Source organism: Dermacentor silvarum, chromosome 3 (genome assembly GCF_013339745.2).
Source record: "Dermacentor silvarum isolate Dsil-2018 chromosome 3, BIME_Dsil_1.4, whole genome shotgun sequence".
Lineage (NCBI taxonomy): Eukaryota > Metazoa > Arthropoda > Arachnida > Ixodida > Ixodidae > Dermacentor > Dermacentor silvarum.
Window position 1 is genome coordinate 53457702 of NC_051156.1, and position 23727 is coordinate 53481428.

The 23727-nt window shown below is 46.7% G+C and overlaps 2 protein-coding genes across 2 annotated transcripts in view; both read left to right on the forward strand.

Moving 5' to 3' along the window:
* The window catches only part of LOC119445435 (hepatocyte nuclear factor 3-gamma-like), a 131497-nt gene extending 119599 nt beyond the window's left edge, over nt 1-11898 (forward strand). The window contains exons 8-9 of the mRNA XM_049663293.1: nt 3426-3551; nt 11792-11898. The gene's annotated coding sequence lies outside the window, so the exon portion shown is untranslated. The remainder of the gene's footprint in view (nt 1-3425; nt 3552-11791) is intronic.
* A 550-nt stretch (nt 11899-12448) lies between these two features.
* Nucleotides 12449-23727, forward strand: part of LOC119444342 (glucose dehydrogenase [FAD, quinone]) — an 86829-nt gene continuing 75550 nt past the window's right edge. The window contains exons 1-3 of the mRNA XM_049664549.1: nt 12449-12536; nt 12626-12711; nt 13619-13716. Of these exons, the coding sequence (XP_049520506.1) occupies nt 12449-12536; nt 12626-12711; nt 13619-13716 (272 nt within the window). The remainder of the gene's footprint in view (nt 12537-12625; nt 12712-13618; nt 13717-23727) is intronic.

Genomic DNA, 23727 nt, shown 5'->3' on the forward strand with positions numbered 1-23727 from the left:
AAACAGCAGCGGGTTAGTGGACCACATCGTGGCAATGCCACCGAGCCCAGAGGATGCCGCTGTGATAGTTTTGTATAAGCACATGCCTCCAGGCCCTTGTGTTTCAGGGGCTCTGTTTAGGTAGTAGTGTTTTTTGACGATATTTTAAATCTGACATATCTTGTATATCATATCATTCTTTAGCAATGCATCTTTTATGTTCATAGTACACGTCACTAGTCATTGCCATTATCTTATTACATGTAGATTTTACGCACTTTACAGTGATTATTTTAGGCCCCTTTACAGCCACGTCACATCTACTTCGCTGAATTCATCACTTCACTGCGAACTAACACTGTCATGGCGCTCTTGGCCATAGCTGGCCCTTGCGCCACTAAACTCCAACAATCGTCATCTCTGCAAGCTGCAGATATTATCCAAGAATTGCATGTACCGCAAGACTGATTGCCTTTATGTATATACTGCCATAGCTTCCTGTATACTTGTACTGCCTGTGAGGCTGTATAATTAGGAATTTAGAGGCCGAGCCCTTATGTTTGTTTAAAGTTATAATAGTGCATAATGTAATTTTCTGTTAATTGTGCGGTATGTATTGTACTTATCCGGTATATTTGTTGTGCTCTTCTCAAGCACGCAAACAGATTTTATCACTTGGTCTTGACATATGTTATGGATTTACTGGTATGTAAAATGCTGCTCTTTTTGCTCGCCAACATCTGATGGCATGTTGCGATTTGTGTGCACAGAAAAGTGTTGCACTCCGTACGAACTGTGCGGCCTTCGTCTACGTCACCGTTTTGTTTGCCTGGTGCGGAAGATTGCACTCCGCTTTGTTTTTCTTATGAACACATGACACAGTGAAATATGCAATTTTTATGTTTTCTTCAGCAAGTCTGTTAGGTTTTGTTTAAATCAGTGCTCTTAACGGTCGTACTCTGGTGAACATTATTGCCGGGCGTTCATGATTTTCGCATGCCTGCATGTGTATAGTTTCATCAAAAGCATTTTATTGATAAAATCAACATAGAAAAAGCAACATCATCATTTTGATGCTGACGTTGGTTTACTAATGTCAGCCTTTTGGTTAAAGTGTCCTTTAGCTACAGTGCCTAGAATGTGCGAGAGTGCGACGCTGTCGCATGAGACATACTGACGTTGAGTACGCTCTCTTAGAGGGACACATGCAAAGGTCCGGTCAAATCGGGCTCGCAGTTTTGTTTTTGGCCACTTGAGGAAGAGGAAGCAGGTGATTTTTCGTGTGGCCGTTAAAAAAAATGGAAAAAGAGCAATATCGGTCGGTGATTCGATTCTCGATTTTGGAAGGGAAATAGCGTAGCGAAATCAAAGAGCGACTGGATGCCGTCTACGGTGAGTCTTCTCCTTCAATGGCGAACGTCAAAAATGTGTTCGAGTTTAAACGTGGTCGCACGTCGGTTTTTGATGAGCCTAGCCCAGGGGCCCCGCAAACGGCTACCACGGCCGATAACGTGGCAAAAATATACGACCTCGTATTGGCAGACCGCCGACTGAAGGTGCGCGAGATAGCTGAGACACTAGGCATCTTAAAAGACTGTGTGGGTCATATCCTGCATGAAATTTTGGGCATGAGAAAGCTGTCGGCGCAATGGGTGCCGCGTTTGCTCACTCCGGACAACAAGCGCGTTCGTAAGACCACTTCAGAGCAATGTTTGAAGCTGTTTAAGCGTAATCCGAAGGAGTTCCTGCGTCGTTTTGTGACCGTCGACGAAACATGGATCCACTCACTGGTACAAACCAGAGACCAAAGAACAGTTGAAACAGTGGACTGCACCCAGAGAACCTGCTCCGAAGAAGGGAAAGACTGTCGCATCGGCCGGAAAGGTGATGGCCACCATTTTCTGGGATTCTCAAGGTGTGATCTTCGTCGACTACCTTGAGAAGGGCAAAATGGTGACAGGACCCTACTACGCTGAATTACTGGGCCAATTCGACGCCGAATCGCGAAAAAAAACGGCCACATTTGGTGAAGAAAAAGGTGCTCTTCCACCATGACAACGCGCCAACTCACACCTGCGCCGTCGCCACGGCCAAGTTGGTCGAACTGGGCTACGAAGTGGTGCTCCATCCAGCGTATTCTCCAGATTTGACCCCGAGTGATTTCTTCTTGTTTCCCAACTTCAAAAAGTCACTCGCCGGACAAAAGTTTGAGTCGAATGAAGAAGTTATTGCCGCCACAGAAGCCTACTTTGCAGCTCCGGAGAAAACATATTTTTCTGATGGGATCAAGAAGTTGGAGGATCGCTGGGTCAAGTGTATAGTTCTATGTTAAGAAATAAATCGACAGTATTCCAAAATTTTCGTTTTTCTTTTGAAGGCTAAGTACTTATCGGACCGCTCTCGTACTTAAGTAAGTATATTCTATGCACTGTACTTTAGCTGTGTAATTTTTGCATCTGATGGATCAACCAGGCAACTAGCCATCCTCCATGCCACTGCATGGTAATTAAATGTGGTTTGCAAACATGGCAACAAAAGACAGTATAGAAATGCTTGGCTTAGGGCTACAGAATAGGCACCAAAAATCCTGTATTTTATTAAAGAAGTCTTCAGTGTCGACGAGGCAATTTTTTGTTTAATTTTTTACAGCTGTACATTTTGCTAAGAATTTCAGTTTCGATTTCATAGGCCTTTAGGTATGTACGCACAGTACATATATGTAGTTCATTTTTTACATGTTTACGGAGCAGTGATGCATTCGCAGCTCGTCTTTTGTGAGCACGCAAGCTGTGATGCTTTGCGAGAACATGCCTGCCCTAATTTATTGGAATCAAAACGGAAGTACAGTTATTATTTGTTCCTACATCTTAGTTAGGTTCCTACATCTTAGTTAGTTCCTCATCGTAGTTACCGGCAATAAAACACGACTTCAGAGCAGTGTTTATTCTTTCAAGATAATACCGCTGCCAATAAATGCGTTATATACCTAGAATATGTTAAAAAAAGCGCGTGAGAAAAAAAGATTAGCACCTTTCAGCTCCTTGCTGGATTTTTTAGCTACTTCTAGCTACTTTTGCTCGCCGACACTTGGCAACACTGCTACAGAGAGTTCGGAGAGATACCTAAAGCCCCAGAAATATCGCCAGACAAGGTATGTATTATAGCTTTGACATGGCTTTTGCTGTGGTAGCACTTTACACGCGAGTCGACAAATATATTACTGCGTATGTTGTGGCAAGAGTGCTTGAATTAGGCTTAGCGTCAAAGCCGTGTATCTGATGCAATCGGGAGCCCGTGGCTCTTTTCACAGCGCTATTCACCCAAGTTTTACTGTGTTGGTGGCACTTAAAACAGCTTGTACTGTTTTAAACAAGCCCTGTGCAACAAGGAGCTTAGGAAGTTGCATCTAATCGTGTTCCCTTCTCTTCTCCCTCCGACTTTTTTAGAGTGAAGTCAACGGCAGCGGCCACATAACCCTGAAGGTGGCGAACCAACGCGGGTGCACCATCTAATTCAATGTATGGAGGCGTAGTCCCCTACGGAGGCTCATGCGAGTCTATTGCAGGTCTGAGGTAAGCTAATGCATTTTTTCCTACAAATGAGGAAGGTCGTTCTTTTGGGGCTTTGAATCCATATCTTTTAAGAAGTCGGGTGGCACAATAGCCCTTGTTGTACTGGCTAAATGGTCCACGGGAAACGCACGACGTATGTGTGGGAATTAAAACAGCTTGCAAGTAGTCAGCAGAGATCTAAAATAGCGTCAACTTTTTCGCTATGCTGCGCTGATAATGAGCTTTCTGCGTTCATTCACTCGAGTTGTGACGTTGTTAAGTTGGTAGAGCACAGTGAGACTAGCTTCATTGGGCTGTACGTTATACGATCTTTAGCATGCACAGATAGCTCGAAATGATCATGACATCATTGTGCTGTCTTCCTTAATGGACCCAGGTTGCTTGTGTGGCTGCTACGATTATTATCGTCTTGCGTGACCTTAATTGTGACGTCTGTTGGTGCCGCCGATACTCGTGTATCACACTCGATGGTCACTGCAAGCTGTCGGCGGTGGAATAATAGTCGTGTATAGGCAGGTTCGAGTTGCTCCTAGCGCAAGTAGCCAGCTATAGCCATCTTCGCGAGACAGATTCGACTGCACTAGTCTAGCGTTCTCCAAGCTTTCGCTGAACGTACTCGGCTGTCCAAGGAAATGCAGTTTTTTCAACCACACACACACGTGGCCGCCAAACGCCAATTCCCCATTTTTTCGCCCAGGGCTCGGAAAGCTGACTTGTCTGTAAAGCTGTGCTGCAGAACAGGGTCTCTTTAATGGGAATCAAAAGCCGATAGGCGTTGCCCTGTCAGCGTGGCACGAGCCTGTCGGGAACCGAGGGGTCGCAGCGGAGCACCAGAACAAGAGGACCAGCTCAGCAGGCTTTCAGAACGGACTAGCGCGTGCCGTGCTTGCGCCGCTGGCACGCGCCGCCCAACTTTATTTTTCTCGTCGGTCGCAGCCGGCCCCAAGGCGCCGGCCGAGAGCGCTGACCTTAGCGTTCCCGCTTAGCAGCGTCGGTGGGCGCTACAGGGCCCCCCGCCTAGACGGAACGGCGAAATGTACGCGTCGACGAGGCAGAGATGAGGCTGTCTTGGTGTCAAGCATATCGACGGGTGCGCCAGCGACATCCGCGGGAAGCTCCTTGGGAGGCGTTTCGACGTAGGCTGGTTTGAGGCGGTCCAGCGAAACGACTTCCTCGCGGCCATTCAATAGGATGGTGGCGGACTTCTGCGTCTTGTGGAGGACACGGTATGGTCCGTCATAGGAGGGTGTAAGAGGCGCCTTGATAGCGTCTCGTCGGAGGAAGACGTGGGATGAGGACTCAAGGTCTGGGTGCACAAAGATGCTGTGATCCGATGACCGAGGTGGTACGGGGCGCTACAAGCCTGATAGTGTCTGCTGGTTGTACTCAAGTAAGCTGCAGGAAACAGACAGACAACCGTATGTAAAACTATATTCATACTTTGCGAAACCGCCAGGATAGCTTCCCTGCTTGAGGAAAACTTTTCCTTGCTATGACAGCACAAAACGACCTCGAGGCACAGGAGACCATTCTAAAGTGGGGTCGCCTGTGCCAATCCAGAATAGGTGTAATATGGCAGCACACTTCAATAGAAGGACGTAACGCAGCGAGCAAACACAGCACTCGTGTTTATTCACTTGTGTCCAAGTGCGCTGTCATATTCCATCATGATTAGCACACTAGCCCACCATAGTATGTCTTAATCAGAATAGGTGTTTTCAGTAGTGCACCAAGTTGGGCTAGTTGGTAGAAGTTCATATTGGAAAGATTTTAACTGCGCTATAAACAGGGACAAAGGAGGACAAAAAAGACAACACGTGTGCAACTCGTCCGTGCACAACTCATCCGCCTTTGTCCCTGTTTATAGCGCAGTTAAAATCTTTCCAAGGTGTTTTCACCAGCACCTTTCAGACACGGATTAAAAGATGAGTGCACTGGTGGCAGGTACAAGCAACTAATAAAATGTATGCAGTCTAGACACACAGCCAGTGTTGCGCAAAGGTCAATTCCTCCGCTATGGCAGCCATGAAAACAATGCCGCCATGGAGGTTTCGCTATGGCGCATAAGAAAGCAAGGCATTTTTATTTAGCTAGGCGTCACTGTGTAGTGCCTTTCCATCAACTTTCTCAATGAAACCGTCTTGGAATAGTCATCAGCCATCAATTATTTCCGTCCATTGTAAATTTAGTTTGACCACATTTCTTGCATGTTCAGAATCGTCAAAAGTACACAGCTGCAGAATGGATTGAGAATTTTCAGTGAGTTTTATCAAGCTTACAGACTGTGGACTCCACGCAAAAAACTTGCTACAGTAATACAAGAAAATCGGCTATCACATGTCTAGTGTACTTCAAAAGCCACTTAAAAATTTGCTTCATGTAAACCAGAAATACAAGTGAACCCGCTACATGACAGACACACGAAAGCAATGACCCAGCTGTCTTTAGAAGTATTACTCGAACTTTTAGTTAGCATAGGTTCAATCGGAATTTCTTCAATTTGTTCATGACTCCTTTTAAATATCACAATTTTTTTCAGTATTTTTTCTTTAATGTCCTGCCCTGACATGCCCATGGTGCCTGTAGGGATTAAGGCCGCAGTTCCTGGTTGGGTAGAGCCATTTGCAGGGTAATTACATCTAGAAATATGTGAATGGTTCATTAACATTGAGCATGCAGGTGTGATATGTAGATTATTTGTTTGAATTTCACCCTGAAATTTGCTGGGCTTATCTGTTGTTGTGGGCTTCTAGTAATTCCATATCTAATGATAACGCGAAGCTCTGGGTGATTGTTTTAAGTTGGAGCATTGCGAGAAGCAGTTTCTTCTGCTTCTGATATGCAGGAAATTCTCAAGTAGGTTAAACACCAACAACATGCTTATTTAGCTGTGGCTGTCATAACCTTTATTTTGTAGGTATGGCCCCACACCTAAACCCTGTTTAGCTGCGAAGGTGAGTTGATTAGAATGCACTTTTGAGGCACTGCAAAGTGATCAAGAGCAGTTAGCCGGTACTCTTAGAAAGAATGCAAGTGGGCCGTCTGTGAGGCTGGCATTTGTAAGAAAAATCTTGAGAATGATGAACAGGCTTAATGTTAATATAAGAAATGGCAGCATCAGTCAGCTTTTATTTAAGCTGTGATGAGCGTGCGATGCGCATAGCAACTCATGATGTATAGAACATGTGGGTGGCTGTCAAATATATTATCGGAAAAAAGACACCGAACGGAATGTAATGTTGAGGTCACTGATAGGTAGAGTTATAATTTTAGGTTGAATAACAGGATATTGTCACGTAGTAGTAACGGTAAATAAAACAGTATCAAAACTGTGTATGACGAAACTGGTTGTTTATTGGGCGAACCTGTGCCCACAAAAGCAAGCTACACTCAAAGCACAACGATAGCGGCGAACACAGTCAGCGATCGTCGAAAATCTGATCAGCGGCAAAACGCGTCAGCTTTTATACCTGAGTCATTGAAGGTTCCAGAATAATCCCTGATGCCCGCGTGTCTTCCAGAAAGTTCTAGACAATTCGCGTCGGTCATACAATCAGATAACATAAGCGTCGGTGAAAACAGGCAACGGAAAGAAGCATCGATAACGTTCTAGAAACTTCCGATACAGGCGCGTCCTGCGCCAAGCGATAACGTTTAACATTTGTTAGCCGGTGGAAAGCGGCCATCGGCGAAAGATAAACATGTATACGTGTCAATACCCTCCCCGTCGTCGAGGTGGCTTGATTGGCTGTAGAAGTCCGGCTGGCCTTGTCAACGGTGTTTTGCGTCGCTGACAGTCTCGGCATGTCCTTACGTAATGGGCGACGTCGGCAGAGAGGCGAGGCCAGTAGTATTTTTCTTGTATCCTCGCGAGAGTGCGTGAAAAACCGAGATGTCCAGCAGTTGGGTCGTCATGGAGAGCTTGCAGAACCTCTGGACGCAATGCTGAGGGTACCACTAGGAGGTAGTTGGCTCAGAGAGGCGAGAAGTTCTTCTTTAGGAGAATGTCGTTTTGCAAGAAAAACGACGCCAATCCTCACCTGAACACCTTTGGCACAATGACGGCCTTGCCTTCCAGGTAGTCTACAAGGCTCCTTAGTTCTGGGTCGGCTCGCTGTTGTTCGGCGAATTCGTCGGCACTGATGGGTCCCAAGAAAGTATCGTCATCCTGGTCGTCCTGTCGCAGCGGTTCGCCGGGGGCGCGAGACAAGCAGTCGGCGTCAGAGTGCTTTCGCCCGGACTTGTAAACGACGGTGATGTCGAATTCTTGAAGTCTCAGACTCCATCGTGCGTGCCGACCTGAAGGATCCTTCAAGTTAGCTAGCCAACACAAGGCATGGTCGTCACTCACAACTTTAAAGGGCCTGCCATAGAGGTAGGGGCGAAACTTTGATGTAACCCAGATGATGGCGAGGCACTCCTGTTCTGTTGTGGAATAATTTGCTTCCGCCTTCGATAGCGACCGGCTAGCGTAACTTACAACCCTTTCTAGTCCATCAGTCCTCTGCACAAGCACGGCGCCGAGTCCTACGCTGCTTGCGTCGGTGTGGACTTTGGTATCGGCGTTTTCGTCGAAATGCGCAAGTATTGGCAACGATTGCAGGCGTCGCTTCAGTTCTTCAAATGCTTCGAGTTGCGGCGTCTCCCACTTGAACTCGACGTCAGCATTCGTGAGATACGTCAGTGGCTCTGCGATCCGTGAAAAATCCTTGACGAAGCACCTGTAATAGGCGCACAGTCCAAGAAATCTACGCACTGCCTTCTTGTCAGCGGGCAGAGGAAAGTTGGAGATGGCCGCAGTTTTCTGAGCGTCGGGGCTCACTCCAGACTTGTTGATGACGTGGCCCAAAAACAAGAGCTTCTCATATGCGAAGCGGCACTTTTCTGGCTTTAACGTGAGTCCGGAGGTTTTGATTGCTTGAAGAACTGTTTCAAGGCGCCGCAGGTGTTCTTCGAAGCTTGAGGCAAACACAACGATGTCGTCCAAATAGACGAGGCAAGTCTGCCACTTCAAGCCTGCCAGTACTGTATCCATGACGCGTTGGAAAGTCGCAGGTGCCGAGCAAAGACCAAACGGCATGACCTTGAACTCGAACAGTCCGTCTGGTGTTATAAAGGCCGTCTTCTCCCGGTCCCTCTCGTCGACTTCGATTTGCCAGTAGCCGGTTTTGAGGTCCATCGACGAAAAATACTTTGCGTTGTATAGTCGATCCAAGACGTCGTCAATCCGTGGGAGGGGGTATACGTCCTTCTTCGTGATCTTGTTGAGGCAACGATAATCGACGCAGAAACGTAGGGTTCCATCCTTCTTCTTCACTAACACCACGAGGAACGCCCACGGACTCTTGGACGGCTGGATGATGTCGCGTAGCATTTCGTCGACTTGTTGCCTTATGGCCTCGCGTTCGCCCGCCGAAACTCGGTACGGGCTCTGACGCAGTGGGCGGACATTTTCGACGGTTATGATGCGGTGCTTGGCGACAGGGGTTTGTCGAACTTTTGACGACGACGAGAAGCAATCCTTGTATTGCAGGAGCAGAGCTTTTAGTTGTTCTTTCTTATGCCTGGGAAGGTTCTGATTGACGTCGAAAGTTGGTTCAGGTATTATAGCCGTCGTTGCGGGTGCACTGGAATCCGTGAAGGCGAAAGCACTGCTGGCTTGTACTATTTCGGCGATGTAGGCGACCGTGGTGCCTTTGTTAATGTGCTTGTATTCGGGCTGAAGTTCGTGAGCATCACCGTTGCTTTCCTTGCGCGTAGCTCAGCTATGCCTCTAGCGACGCAAATTTCACGGTAGAGCAGTAAGTGATGATCCCCCTCGATGACGCCCTCCATGTCTGCAGGCACTTCGGTACCGACTGAAATCATTACGCTGGAGCGAGGCGGAACGGTGACTTGTTCTTCAAGCACATTCAAGGCATGGTAACTTATGCTTGTAGCCGGTGGTATCGCGTTGTGCGTTGAAAGCGTTGTTGACTTCGACCTTAAGTCGATGACTGCACCGTGTTGATTTAGAAAATCCATGCCTAGGATGACATCCCTGGAGCAGTGCTTCAAGATTACGAAGCTCGCCGGGTAAGTGCGGTTGTTTACTGTGACTCGCGCTGTGCAGATTCCAGTCGGCATTATTAGGTGGCCTCCCGCTGTCCGGATATCGGGTCTTTGCCAGGCTGTTTTCACCTTCTTCAACTTGGCGGCGAACGCGCCACTGAAGACGGAATAGTCGGTGCCAGTGTCGACGAGAGCGGTGACATTATGACCATCGATGAGCACGTCTAGATCGGTAGACCAGCGTCTGGCGTTGCGGTTAATTCGTGGCGTCGGATCACGGCTGCGTCGGCTTGCTCTGCTGCTGCTACGTTGCATCGGAAGGTCTTCTTTCTGCGGCGAAGTGCTGTCAAGGCTGTTGCTAGGCGGCATGCTGATATCTCGTCGTGATGAATCGCGAATCGTCGTCGTCGGCGGCGGCGAAGGATCTTCGGCATTGCGTCGTACAGCAACCACACCTCCATCGGTTGCTGCCTTTAGTTTCCCAGGTAAGGGCTCGGAGATCGGCCCCGGGTGGGACCGGTGTACTGACGGCGATGCGGCGAGATGTAGCGGCCCGGTGACGGGGAGCGTGAGGGTCATCGTGGTTGCCACTGGGCTCCGGCGAGGTAGTCGGCGATGTCACGTGGTCGCTTGCCAAGCTGTGGACGCGGCGCGTTGACGGCGAACCCTCGTAGGCCCATCTCGCGGTATGGGCATCGGCGGTAGACATGGCCGGCTTCCCCGCAGTGATAGCAGAGCGGGCGGTGGTCGGGGGCGTGCCAAATGTCTGTCTTTCTTGGGTAGCTACGCTGGGCGACGGGCGGGCGTGCTGGCGGCGGCGGTGGACGGAACTGCGGCGTTACGGCGCTCTGGCGCGAGCGTAAAGGGGGGCCTTGACGACGGGCAATGGCGGCGTAGGTCAGCGCTTCCGGCTGGGGTTGTGGCGATTGCGGCTGCACATCGGGATCTCCAAGTTAGCGCTGAACTTCTTCTTTGACGACGTCGGCGATAGATGCCACTTGAGGCTGCGACCCGGAAAAGAGCTTCTGCAGCTCCTCGCGAACGACTGCTCGGATGGTCTCGCGCAGGTCGTCGGCGCCTAGTGCTTGAGCATCGGCATCGACATTCGTGAAGGTCCTCGCGAAGTTCTCACGAAATAGGTTCCACGTCACCACGTCTCTCTGTTCTCAAACCAGGTCCGAGCAGCATCATCCAATGAAAAATAAACATGGCGCAGCTTGTCATCGTCGCTCCATTTGTTGAACGTCGCGGTCCTCTCGTATGTCTCCAGCTAGGTTTCAGGGTCTTCAGCCGATGATCCACGAAAAGTCGGTGGCTCCCGAGGTTGCTGCAGCAGGATGGGGGATGCTGGTGCTGCCATTCTGGTTGTTGACTTGGCCTTGATTGCGGTGGTCTTTTCGGGAAGAAGTCCGAACTCCGGCACAAGTCCTTGCTGCCTACGGCTAGCTCGCTGGTCCTTGGTGACGTTGGTCTCGTCCTCCGGTTTCGGGCTTGGGTCGCGGCTTTGCGGGGGCGTTCGGTGCATGAACGAACTAGCACCTCCACCAGATGTCACGTAGTAGGGACGGTAAATAAAACAGTAGCAAAACTGTGTATGACGAAACTGGTTGTTTATTGGGCGAACCTGTGCCCACAAAAGCAAGCTACACTCAAAGCACAACGATAGCGGCGAACACAGTCGGCGATCGTCGAAAATCTGATCAGCGGCAAAACGCGTCGGCTTTTATACCTGAGTCATCGAAGGTTCCAAAATAATCCCTGGTACGCGCGTCTTCCAGAAAGTTCTAGACAATTCGCGTCGCTCATACAATCAGATAACATAAGCGTCGGTGAAAACAGGCAACGGAAAGAAGCATCGATAACGTTCCAGAAACTTCCGATACAGGCGCGTCCTGCGCCAAGCGATAACGTTTAACATTTGTTAGTCGGTGGAAAGCGGCCATCGGCGAAAGATAAACATGTATACGTGTCAATATTGATGTATGCTTTTGTAATGCCTTGCACTTTTTTATACAACTTTGAAGTGATGAAGTGTAGGCTTCAGCAGGCAAGGGGCCTGGTGCCTTCAATCTGCAAAACAAATCTTAGTCAAATAAAACTACTTCTTGCCCGCCTTCCAACTAGTTTTGGTTGTCCACAATTATGCCCTTTGTTGATGAATATCTTTGATGCTGTGTCACCATTTACAGGGTCTGAACATCCAGACTGTCAGGTTCCGGTTTGACGGCCAGCTGATCAATGAGACGGACACACCAGCAGGACTTGACATGGAGGATGAGGACACCATTGACGTCTTCCAGCTGTAAATCCACGCCACAGGCATTATTCTTTTTAATCACAATCATGAAAGCCAACAGACATTGAATGAACAGAATAAACTGAGCACATGATTGACCTGGACCATAAGGGTTGCGGAAAGTTTAGCTGTTTAACACTATTGTGATCAAAACTCGTCCCGACAGAGGTATAAAAGCCTTACCTGTTGAGGCACTTCCACAGGCATTGTTGCAATCCTGGCTCCGTAGAACACGGCCATTGTCGGCCTTGAGCCAACGGCAATCAGCCCTCGAGTCAGGTCCTTGCGGCTGTATCAGCCAACCTGCACGAGTCGCAGGCAAGGGACCACATTATCACTTACAGTGAGATCACTTACAGAGGTGCGCTTGAAATACCCACCCCCTCACCGCTCACTCAACAAAAAACAGTCTACCACATGGTGCTTACTTCAAACCTTCCCTAACCCTAAGCTCTACCATCACACCTACATCGAAATTTACTCACCGCTCTGCACGCTCTGTAACCATCCTGCCGACCTGCATCACATTATCTGGGCCTGCCCACAGGTCATGCGCACTCACAAACTTGGCACCCACCGTACAACCACACTTACCACTGCTGACCAGTGGGAGGCTATGCTGCTCAGCAGCGCTCCAAGTGAGTAGAAGTTCACCCTGTTCCGTCACCATCTACGGAGGCCACGATCTCTGTGTTCAGGACTGTCTTTTCTCAGCACGGTGTGCCAGACATCATTGTTTCCGAGAATGGGCCAGCATTCACCAGCAGCCAGTACGCTGACTTCCTGAACAGGAATGGCATCAGTCGCATGCTGGTGCCTCTATATTGTCACGTAGTAGTGACGGTAAATAAAACAGTCGCAAAACTGTGTATGACGAAACTGGTTGTTTATTGGGCGAACCTGTGCCCACAAAAGCAAGCTACACTCAAAGCACAACGATAGCGGCGAACACAGTCGGCGATCGTCGAAAATCTGATCAGCGGCAAAACGCGTCGGCTTTTATACCTGAGTCATCGAAGGTTCCAGAATAATCCCTGGTACGCGCGTGTCTTTCAGAAAGTTCTAGACATTTCGCGTCGCTCATACAATCAGATAACATAAGCGTCGGTGAAAACAGGCAACGGAAAGAAGCATCGATAACGTTCTAGAAACTTCCGATACAGGCGCGTCCTGCGCCGAGCGATAACGTTTAACATTTGTTAGCCGGTGGAAAGCGGCCATCGGCGAAACAGACTATCAAAGTACAGTACAGTAGTACAGTACAGTAAAGTACAGTACAGACTGTCAAAGATAAACCGAAGAAAAGCACACCGGGTGAATTCAGAACACAAGTGGCCAGGGTGCTCGTCCACTACCGCTCAACGCCTCATGATGTAACAGGTCGCGCACCGTGCAAGTTGCTCATGGGAAGAAGAATCAAGACACCCTTGGATGGTCATGCACCCAAGTCTTCGATCGTCTGTTCAATTGAAGCAGATAAAGCAAAAACTGCATGCGGACAAGAGTTGCCGCATTGCGCCAATAATGGACCCGGGTGCCCGAGTGTTCTCCAGGAACTTCCGATCAAGTCCACCATGGGTACCTGCTTCTGTTAGCAGTCCTATGAGCTGCATCTCATTTGAGGTTGTATTACAAGATGGAACTGTGTGGCACAGACATGGGGACCACATTCGCCCCAACGTCGTACAGCCACCACCTCCTACAAACACTGTGCCTCTAGATCAGCCAGCTGAGCAACAAGCAACAGCGCCTGTGGAGCCTGCAGGAGCTGCTGCTGAGTCAGAACAGCCATCAAGTCAGCCCCACAACAGAACTGAGGTGCGACTTATAGACCGGAAAATACGGTAGTCAAATATTTAAATTGATTTTAGTGAGAGTAATGACCTCCTCTTTGACTAATATAGCTCAATGGCTAAATTAACAACCTACCACAGGTTATTCTTTAAAATTTGGTATATATAGTTCTTTTTAACATGAACAAATTTTTAATGCCCATAAAGCACAAATCGATTCAGTGAGATCAATCACTCTAAGAAGCCTACATTACTACCACTGAAAATAAAAATGTTTAAATTAATAATGAACACAATCTCACTATAACATGATTTTGGCACATAATTCTCTACAACTAAAGAAAATCGCACTAATCAAGTTTTTAAATAATGACATGTAGCGCAAGTATTGCAATGCAGAAACTGAAGCCAGTAATTCCACAATGCACATTCAGTGGATCGAATTGTGAAACTAGCACCAGTTTTGAGATAACCACTGTCAAAATTTCGATAAAAGTGCAGTGTTGTTTCACTTACTCTTCTAACAAAGAGTATTTTTCTACACTGAAGGTCAAAAAATAGTTGAACACCAATGCATTTCATCGCAAAATTTGGTAATGCATAACTCAAAACTGGTGTCATCCTCAGAATTCGTTCCATTTGTTTGCTGTTTCCAACGGCTGTTTACTTGTATATTGTATGCCAACCCAGCAAAGGTCTCGTAAAATATCGCAGTACCAATAAATAAAAATAAAATACATAAGTGGATACTAATTTTAAAGTCATCGTCTATATTTCTTAAATTACACTATTAGGCGTAAAATAATTAGCACATCGTTGCTAGCCGAAAATCATTTCAAATTCTTGAGCGAACAGTGTCATCCTCTCTGAGTAATTGTGGTCAAGAAGTAAAATTGCACTGCATCGCACAAGTGATATAAAAAGTTTTATTAAAAGAACTGTGCATGCACTAGCATAGCCAGGGGGCGGGGGTTCAACCCCCCCCCCCTTCCCGAAATTTTTAACGAACCCCCTTCCCCACGGAACAAAATATGTCAGGTGGTGGGCTCGATGCTGCTGCTGCTGCTGCTGCTGCTGCCTCTGCGATCTTTCTCTCCTCTAACTGTCAATCCCACTTCCCCTCTGTGCAACGCGGTTGAGGTGTCCTCTATTGAGAGACAGTTATCGCGTTGCATTTAACCCAACTTTTCACCCCCTTTCCACAACAATCTCCAACGGCTCGCTCCGAAAGAGCGACATGGATGAAAGGCAAAACTTGAATGTGAAAGGAGGCGAGGGCTAGTGGTGGTCCAAAGAGGGGGGGGGGGGGTTGTCATGGGTGCGATTGCCCCTCTTTTATGCACAGAACACTGTGGCCCCACTCATGCCGCGCCTCTACCTTATGCCGGATCGTGTTAACCATAACTGATGAGGGGGATCAGCACTAAATATTCCACGCACAGATAAAGATGGGACGAGCAAGTGCATAAAACGTGGGGGCATTGTTGCTCCCAACCAGGCCTTAATGTCGTCGAAGAGCTTCTCATTTCTGGTACTTGACCGCATGGTCGACCACGCTGCGCAAAAGAAATGCATTCCGAAAATATTGCGACTTGCTTGTCTTGGAACCGCATATTAAGTACCCCATTTTTTTCTTTTTCTTTCCCTTTTCTCTGACTTTCATTATGTTGATAAACTTGAGAAGATCTTGCTGTTAGGCTAGTTTGCACATGCTGGTAAGAATGAAAACAGGGTAGAAAACAGGACAAGAAAGACGTACAGAACGCTGATTTGCACACGGCAAAATACATCAAGGACAGGTGTGCTGGGCTAGGAAAAATAAGAAACCGCGACGGCAAACAGGTGGGAGAGCAGGTCAGGTATGTAAATGGCCTCAAAGTCCATGCAGAAACAGAAATATAGGAATGTTAAGGCCGTGGCCAGTCGCCAAATGGCCGTGGCCAGTCGCCTAGCTGAAGCTCACCTACCTCGTCTTAACACATGCTGCTTTCTGCGGAGAGCCCATCCAAACTGAACGTCTCGGCAATTGTCAGAATAGACTGGTGTCGAGGGACAAAATACTTCCAAATCTCTCGGAGCTACAGGCCCTTAATTTACTGCGAAATACAGATGCCGTAATTTTCATACAGGCTTCTAAACAGGAAGCAGCTCTGCCTCGGACTGTCTGTCTCAACAATTCCCGGATGTGATCAAATAACAATACGTGTCGCGGGATGACTACAATCCGATGATCACAAGTTACATCCAAACATCTCTTCAAAAAAGTCACACAGCAGGTCACCGAAAGTGAAACTTGCATCATATGATATATCAGTTCTAGCGCAAGCTTCGTTCCTGTATCTTATAATCTAAAATAATATAGCAAGGCCACAATGCCGAAAGCGCAATTGAGTGATAGGCGACTTGCAAAATAGTGCCCGCCCTCTTCCATACATAGCCATGGCCATGCCGCTCACTAGAAGATCTGGCTGGAAAACAAAGGTTATCTCCACTGCTACCTGGGCTGCAAGAAGTCTGGCCTTCAAACAAGACGACACACGATAGTTAACTGTCTTGTTTTTCTTTGGCCTCGTTTTAAGCGCTGTTTGCTTTTATTGCGATAGCAATTATATGGACACTCCAAAGCAGATTTCTGCCATCGGCGTCGCCGCCGTCGCCGTGAGGTTCCGTATGACGTCAACAGCGATGAAATCGTCGCCGCGCTCCGGACGCTGTATGTGCTAGTGAAAGGGCGCGAGGGACGTGCGCTTTCACGGGGAGCGAACGCACGTCGGAGAGCAAACGCTCGTTCTGCGGCGTAGTAGTGATTTTATTGAAGAAAATGACGCTTATTTATGCTGCCCAATAGGGAGCACGGCGCAGCGTCAGGGGAAGGGGAAAAAGGAGATAAAGATGTTGAAAGGAAGGGAAGAGAAGGAGAAGCAGCAAGAGTCTCATCCGATCATGGAGGAGGCTGGTGATGGAGGCGGTGGCCTGCTAGGGGCGAGCGCTTAGCGATGGGCGGAGATTCCGTTCAGTTCCACAAACTCCAAAAGGCTATGGAGAGCTCGGAGGTGGGGAGGCGACGGGAACAGGGGGTCGCTGGTTGTCGCAGCAGGTAGACCCTGTTGTATGTAGGCAGTGATGACCCTTGAGCGGTCCTGTGCCAGCGCTGGGCAAGCACAGAGAAGGTGCTCGAGGGTCTCGGGGTCGCCACAATGTTCGCAGGCCGGTGATGTGGAGCATCCCTTGGCGTGCAGCTGCGCCGCCGTCCAGAGTGGGCTGTCGAAGCAACGTTGCGCGTTCCCTCCTGGTAAGGCCACACTCTGGAAGTGGGCCTGGGACCGTTGCCATTTGCCACTCTGGCATCCGGGTGGACGATTGTCAGCAGTTTTTTCAGGCGCTGCCTTGAAAAATCTGAGGAAGCGACTGCTCGTGTGAGCAGCACTTCAGGATGGTGGGCGGTTTTGGCGAGGGTATCCGCTGCCTCATTACTGGCTATTCCCACATGGGAAGGCAGCCAATGCCGAGAACTTCGAGCTGAGCAGGGCCCCCGTAAGCCCTGATTGAGCTCAATGCTTAAATAGGTATGTACAAGTAAGGCACTGTAAACCTGAGCAGTTAGGTTGGTGATTGCCACCGCACAGACTCGACCAATGGCTTCACTGTAGCTTTCCATGGTAACTTTACTGAACTTTGAATGTAGAGAAGGCAGAAAATAAAAAGCAGACTAGCATTTCTCTAATGTGCCCCACCCCCTCCACTTTTTGTGTTGTTACAATCAGTTACTCAACCCAAATGAAGTAAAAAAATTGTGACACCAATTTCATTTCACTGCCTCATTTTTAGAGGTGTAGCGAGATTCTTTAATTGCATTACGAGTGGTTACTCAGGTTTCCATCTTAATTTGTTATTTCTCACGCTCCAAATAGGGCTACAACTGTTCCCTCATCCACTGCTATCAAGGCTTTATGGCACCTTTGGACGTTATCTGAACTGAGTAAACGCTACACATTGCATAATTTCTCAATACAGTTTCACAGTTTCCTTCATGTTTAGTTCCTCATTAAAGCCAGCATTTCTCTTGTGACCAGCTTTAAAGAGCTTGTGGTAATGTATACCCAACATAAAAGATGGGTGCTTTGTAGTGCTAACATGCTCTGTCCTAGAGTATATACTCCAGGACAATTGAAATGGAAAAATTGCTGACATATAAGTCCAACAAATGCCGCAACGAGCATTGGTGTTTGCTATTCCGCCTGGCGTTTAAATTTTACAGCACGTGCACATATTATACCACTAAAAAGGGTTCAAAGTTACCCTCCTCCATCCTGATAACTCTCACAAGCACTTATCACAATCAATTCCCCATATAAGTGGTTTTGCTGAAGAGTATACAGGGATACAAGCATAGTTATACAATGAGGAATGTGGGTAGGAACACTTTATTTTCAGCACACATGTTTTTTTTTGATGAACTGCTTCTATACTAGTGAAATCGGTGCTTTTAATAAAAGTACACTGCGCTGCTTCATCACTCCATGCCAAGTGCAAGTATCCTGTACCAGGAAGTGAAACCAAGACGTGGGATGTTCAGTCAAAATAAAAACGAGTTTGAAACATTAACGTCTAAAAAGTAAAGCGCACTCAAGAAAATAAACACAGCACAAGAAGAAATCCAACGAATCAGAATTACATTTGAGAGCAAACATAACATATAACTATAGTTATAACATATAGTTAACAAATTACATTTGAGAGCAAACATAATACTCCTATGTGGAGCCTGTGAGGTATTTGTAAATAAATAAATAAATATAGTTTCTATGGCACAATGATGAAACCCTATTCCTCCTGCATTTTTTTTGTGTCAGAAAAGATGAAAGCGCATGTGTTCTGTCCCATTTTGTGTATCTTTCACCTTTTCACACACAAAAAGATGTCGTCTTAACGTGCCCAACTATCGTTGCATATCCATATCTCTGCTCTCACACCATAATACCTACAGTTAAAGGTTGTAGTAATGCTTAACTTGAATGAACCAACACCATCTATGTGCACTGTGCTGCTAAACATGGCAATGTAAGTTAAGATCACGCACAGCACATTCATGTGCTATATACGTTTGCTCTTGATCTTAGGTAAGATAAATAAAAGGAAGGCATGTAAATAAGAATGGTCTCTGATGTGCTATGCAGAAGTGCTCTCCCATTTGGACAGAAGCCAAGCACAACTGCAGTGAACAAGACGACAACTTATACAGCATTTGAAATCTAGGAACTCGATGTGCTGGACCTTTTTCTGAATTCATGGTAAAAAATCTAGATGCTAAAGCTGACACATATATAAACAGGTCTCTGGTCAAACTGGTAATGCTTTGTGTTGCTAGTTTTACAAAATGTGCCCTACCAGTGGTCTCCGAAGCTGAGGCTGCAGTCCAGTTGCAACTGCAAATCACTCAATTATGTCTAGGACACACTTGAGCAAAATGCGGACAAAAATTACTGCACCACTGAGAATGTATTAGAGGCTTCAACAAAGCAGCTGACAGCCTGCATGGAGTGGAGCAAGAGAAGTGCGTTTTGGGTCTAGGTGTGCACAGCTTGCAGTTGCTCATGGACGCTATTTATTATATTTTACATATTTCACTTACTTCTTGGTTTCAGGCAAGAAATATAATGTATTTTGTATCCTTTCCACTATTAAATACTCATACCGAGGATACCACAGGTCTGTTTTTGGCATCTGATTTCTTCTCAGAAAACTACCCCTCTAAAAAATTTCACAGGTACTTAACCCCAACCTCTCTTGAGAAGAGCCTGGTTTTTGAACCTGACAAGGCCACTAATTACACAGACTCCTTGCGATGTGATGTACGCAAGCACTTTAAAAGGGAAGGAAACTTTAATAGCAGTATGACAGGTACACAACAAAGCAAAGTGCCTGCTTTCACCCACGTATTCAATGTTTGCTTGTCTGCTGGCGTTTTGCCTACAAAAATGCAACAGGCGAAGGTGACTGCTCTGTTTAAATCAGGGGACAAAAATTACATGTCAAATTATCGGCCGGTGTCAGTGCTCTCTGTCATATCAAAAGGCTTAGAGAAAGTTATCTGTAAAAGAGTTGTGTAATTTTGTGAAAAATATCCATTATTATATCAGCCTCAATTTGGGTTTCATAAGGTCCGATCGGCTGAATTAGCTATATTAATTCGGAATGATTTTTTCTTGAACGGCTATGAAGAAAAAAATTAACGTTAGGTTAATTTATCAATTTTTCCAAAGCCTTTGACAGGATCAATCATATTACTCTACTAAAAAACTCGGAACATTACGGATTCCGTGGATTACCCCTGGACATTCTAAGGCCTTACTTAACCCATAGGAAACAATGCATTTGCATCTCAGGAGAATACTCAGACTTCCTGAATTTAGAAGCTGGTGTTCCCCAAGGGAGCATATTAGGGCATATCTGTTTAACATCTATATAAATGATTTAACAAACATCAGTAACTTACCACACTATATTAATACGCAGATGACACCAGTCTTTTGTTCCAATGATGTAATGCTGATAACTTATCACAACTAGCAAACACCGTCCTTGATAAACTATATTGGTGGAGTAAGGCAAATTCCTTACAGATTAGCTCTAAAAAAACCAAAGCTGTTCTTTTTGCACCCGCCCAAAAACATGTAAATCGTAATCTAAACATAGTCTATTGATCAGAACGAATTGACGTCACCGCGAGCGTGAAAACACTGGGAGAGATTTTTGATCTGCATTTAAGGTGGGACAAATACGTAGAACACATGGCGACAAGTATGGCAAAAGCATGCGGTGCGCTTTGTAGGCTTCGAGATGTTCTTCCGTTAAAACTACGGCTATTGCCGTATAACACCATAACACTATATAACACCATATAATACCACTGTATAACACCATATTTCAGCCACCCTTACCTTATTTATTTCTCATGGAAATTATTGTAGTCTTGTATGGGGGACAACACAAAAATATACAGACGTTATCTCTTCTACAAAAAAAAAAGAACATTGCGCCATGTTGCTTCTATTTCTTATGACAGTCATACAAGTACATTCTTTTCTAAGTTTAATGTTCTCTCATTTCATTACAATTATCAGTTTATTCTTGCTATGAGATATAAAGAAAGTATAAGGCGTGGCCACACGGGATTTATTGATCTTTGTAATCGAAGCAAACCTCATCACCTCAATTACAACATTCGGGAGCAAGAAACTTGGGCCGTGCTTTTTTTCACAAACTAATCATGGAAAGGACCGACCACTGTGCGGAACATCGCTATTGCTGAACAGTCTTGAAAACATGGATCTTATGACGGTTTCACGTCGAATTCTGAAGGAATATTTCATTAGCCGTGCGATTGCATGTGAATAATGTAGTATTTGCGTTTGCTTTTCTTGCTTGTAACTTAAGTATGGAAGAATTTTGTATTTGTCTTGCATGTGAAAGTGCTTTTATATATTCTTATGTGCCTGGAAAAATGTATTGTTTCACCGCATTACATAAGTCTGATTTCTGTTAGGAGAAGGCGTGTATTGTTGGTAAAAAAATGTTGGTTATAGTGTACCTTTTCAAACATGCATGTTAGCGTGCCCTAAAAAATGTTTTTCAAAATATATTTTATGTATCAATGTATTTTTGCGTGAAAAGAGTTCACAAACTGTCTGCTGCCAAATAGTGTAGGGGCAGGGGCCTTTGTGAAGCCGCTTTCAAATGGTGGCTTTTTGCTCCAGTTCAAGGAATGGATAAAACATCACACATGCTGCCATCAATGTTCCTGTCTCCATTTCAATGTGGATGTTTTTAGCACTGAATATGTCATTATAATGAATGTCATAATATCACAAAAGCGAAGGGGAAGGGTCCTTGCATTCTGAACTGACAAATGTGCTTTAGTATGTTTCACCGTAATACACCATGTGTTTTGCAGTGAAGCATACTAATAACGGCAAGGGTGAACCTATCACGTAGGGTTTAGGCAAACTACGGTGGACGTATCCTGCAGTGAGGATTCTTCTGTATTGCGGTAAAGCATATTGATAGTGAAAAGAGCTAACTTGGCATGTAAAGATTTAGCCAAGAAAAGTTGTCGAAACATTATCCTGCCGCGAAAATATGCTTTGTTGAGACTAGAACGTTGAGACTGGTAGGGTTCGTCGCTGGCTGAAACCCTACACTCCTGATTCGCGTGAACCCTTCCCGCTATCGGTATGCTTCATCGCAATACACAAATTGCGATGATATAACAGTGGTCGAACAGGCTGGTGCAAACGTTTCGACAAGAGAGCTTGCCTAAACCAGCTTTTCTGGGCAGTTTTCATATATGTGAGTACACCTTCCAGTACACTTATTACGCTCCTCGGCGCGCGTAATGTGATGGGAGGCGGCGAGTGCGCGCGTACATAGTTCAGGAACACACACTACATGTACCGTGATAGCGGCGCCTTTTCACTTTTGGTATGCTTCACTGCAATAATTTTGGGTAAGCTTCACCGCGTAACACAAGTCTACTGCGGCGAAGCTGACTTTAGGAAGCCGACTCATACAACGCATCTTACGAGGCAGGTCCGCTTATCACGCTTGGCAACGTTTCAACACCACACTTACTGCATTCATTTCTTTTGTTATTTTCAATTGTATTGTCATAGTGACCCTGCATCCCGCAGTAGCAGGTTGATACTGCGTCATAATCGTTCTAACTGCATCAGGACAGCCTGTAGATGGTAAGCGTGCATGCAACAGGCACGGCGGCACTGGCTGTTGTTGGAAAACTTCGAGACGCTCTTTCACGCAGAAATGCCATTTGTCTTATTAAAAATAATGCAGGTGATGATTAAATGAAATGCAGCAAAGCTGTAGAAAAGAAGTGGCACAGCTGTTCGACCATATCACGAAAAAACGCGATTTAACACGATCTGGCGGAACAGCTCGCCATGCCAGAGTTTTCTTGCGTCCTCGTTTTTTCACGCATCATTCACTGAACCAGACTACTGGATGGTTCTGTACACGTACTAACGATCCTGACCAAGGCGTATACTCACAGGATCAGCTACGGCCCATTCCACGGGCCGGCTGCAATTTGACGCGGCCACGAGGCAAAATATGCGCGCAAGATAACTAACGGCAACACATCAAGTAGCTGACAGCCCCTACCTTTTATTACATGCATATATAGTGGAAAAATGGATTACTTACGCTGTAAGAAGGCACGGAATACGGACCGCTTAACAACGCTCCGGCCCCGAAAAACAGCCGCCATGAAAATAAACGGATGTGACATCATGGCTTATAGCGGACGTGACGTCATGGGTGAACGTAGACGTTTTGTGCACTTTTTGTCCACGACCTACTCAAATACTGACCTGCTCAGCCGCCTGCGCCGGTTCTCGTTCCAGACTTCACCGCTAAGCGGGCGCTCGAGTTACCCCTCCCGAGCATCGACGGGCGCATGGTGACAGCACAACCACGGCCGCTCGATGAAACGCACGAGGTGCGGCCTGCCACGTCGCGCGGCGAAGTATGGGCGAAGCTGTGAAGCGAAAGTTGACATTTGCCGCCACTTTTTTAGGGGTGGCGCTACTGCTGCGGGACTGCTCTCCCTCCGGGAAGGCGCCGCGGGAGAGATTTTGCGTCTTGCTTGCACGCGTTTTGTCCGCACACGTGTTAGGATAAATGTGTCGAGGTCCTTGTCGTGTTGCATGTGACACTATGCCGCGCAACTGTTGCGTGCCGCTGCGTGTGATTAACGCAAGAAAAGAACCATTAACCCGGTACCCTGAGTTTCCGAGTGACGTCGAACGCTGTAAAGCATGGCTGAAAAACAATTCGCGACAGGCACAAGTGGCAAAGAAAGCATTTGGGAGCCGAGGGACACGTTTTAGATGCGAAGCAGCTTATGGCGGGGGCTCTGTCCGTCCTCCTTCCGTCCCACACCCCAGCGCATGCGCGTCCCCTCCCTCTCTCTCCTCTTCTGTACTCCCCCCTTTCTCTCCTCTAGGAATCCTTTACTCTA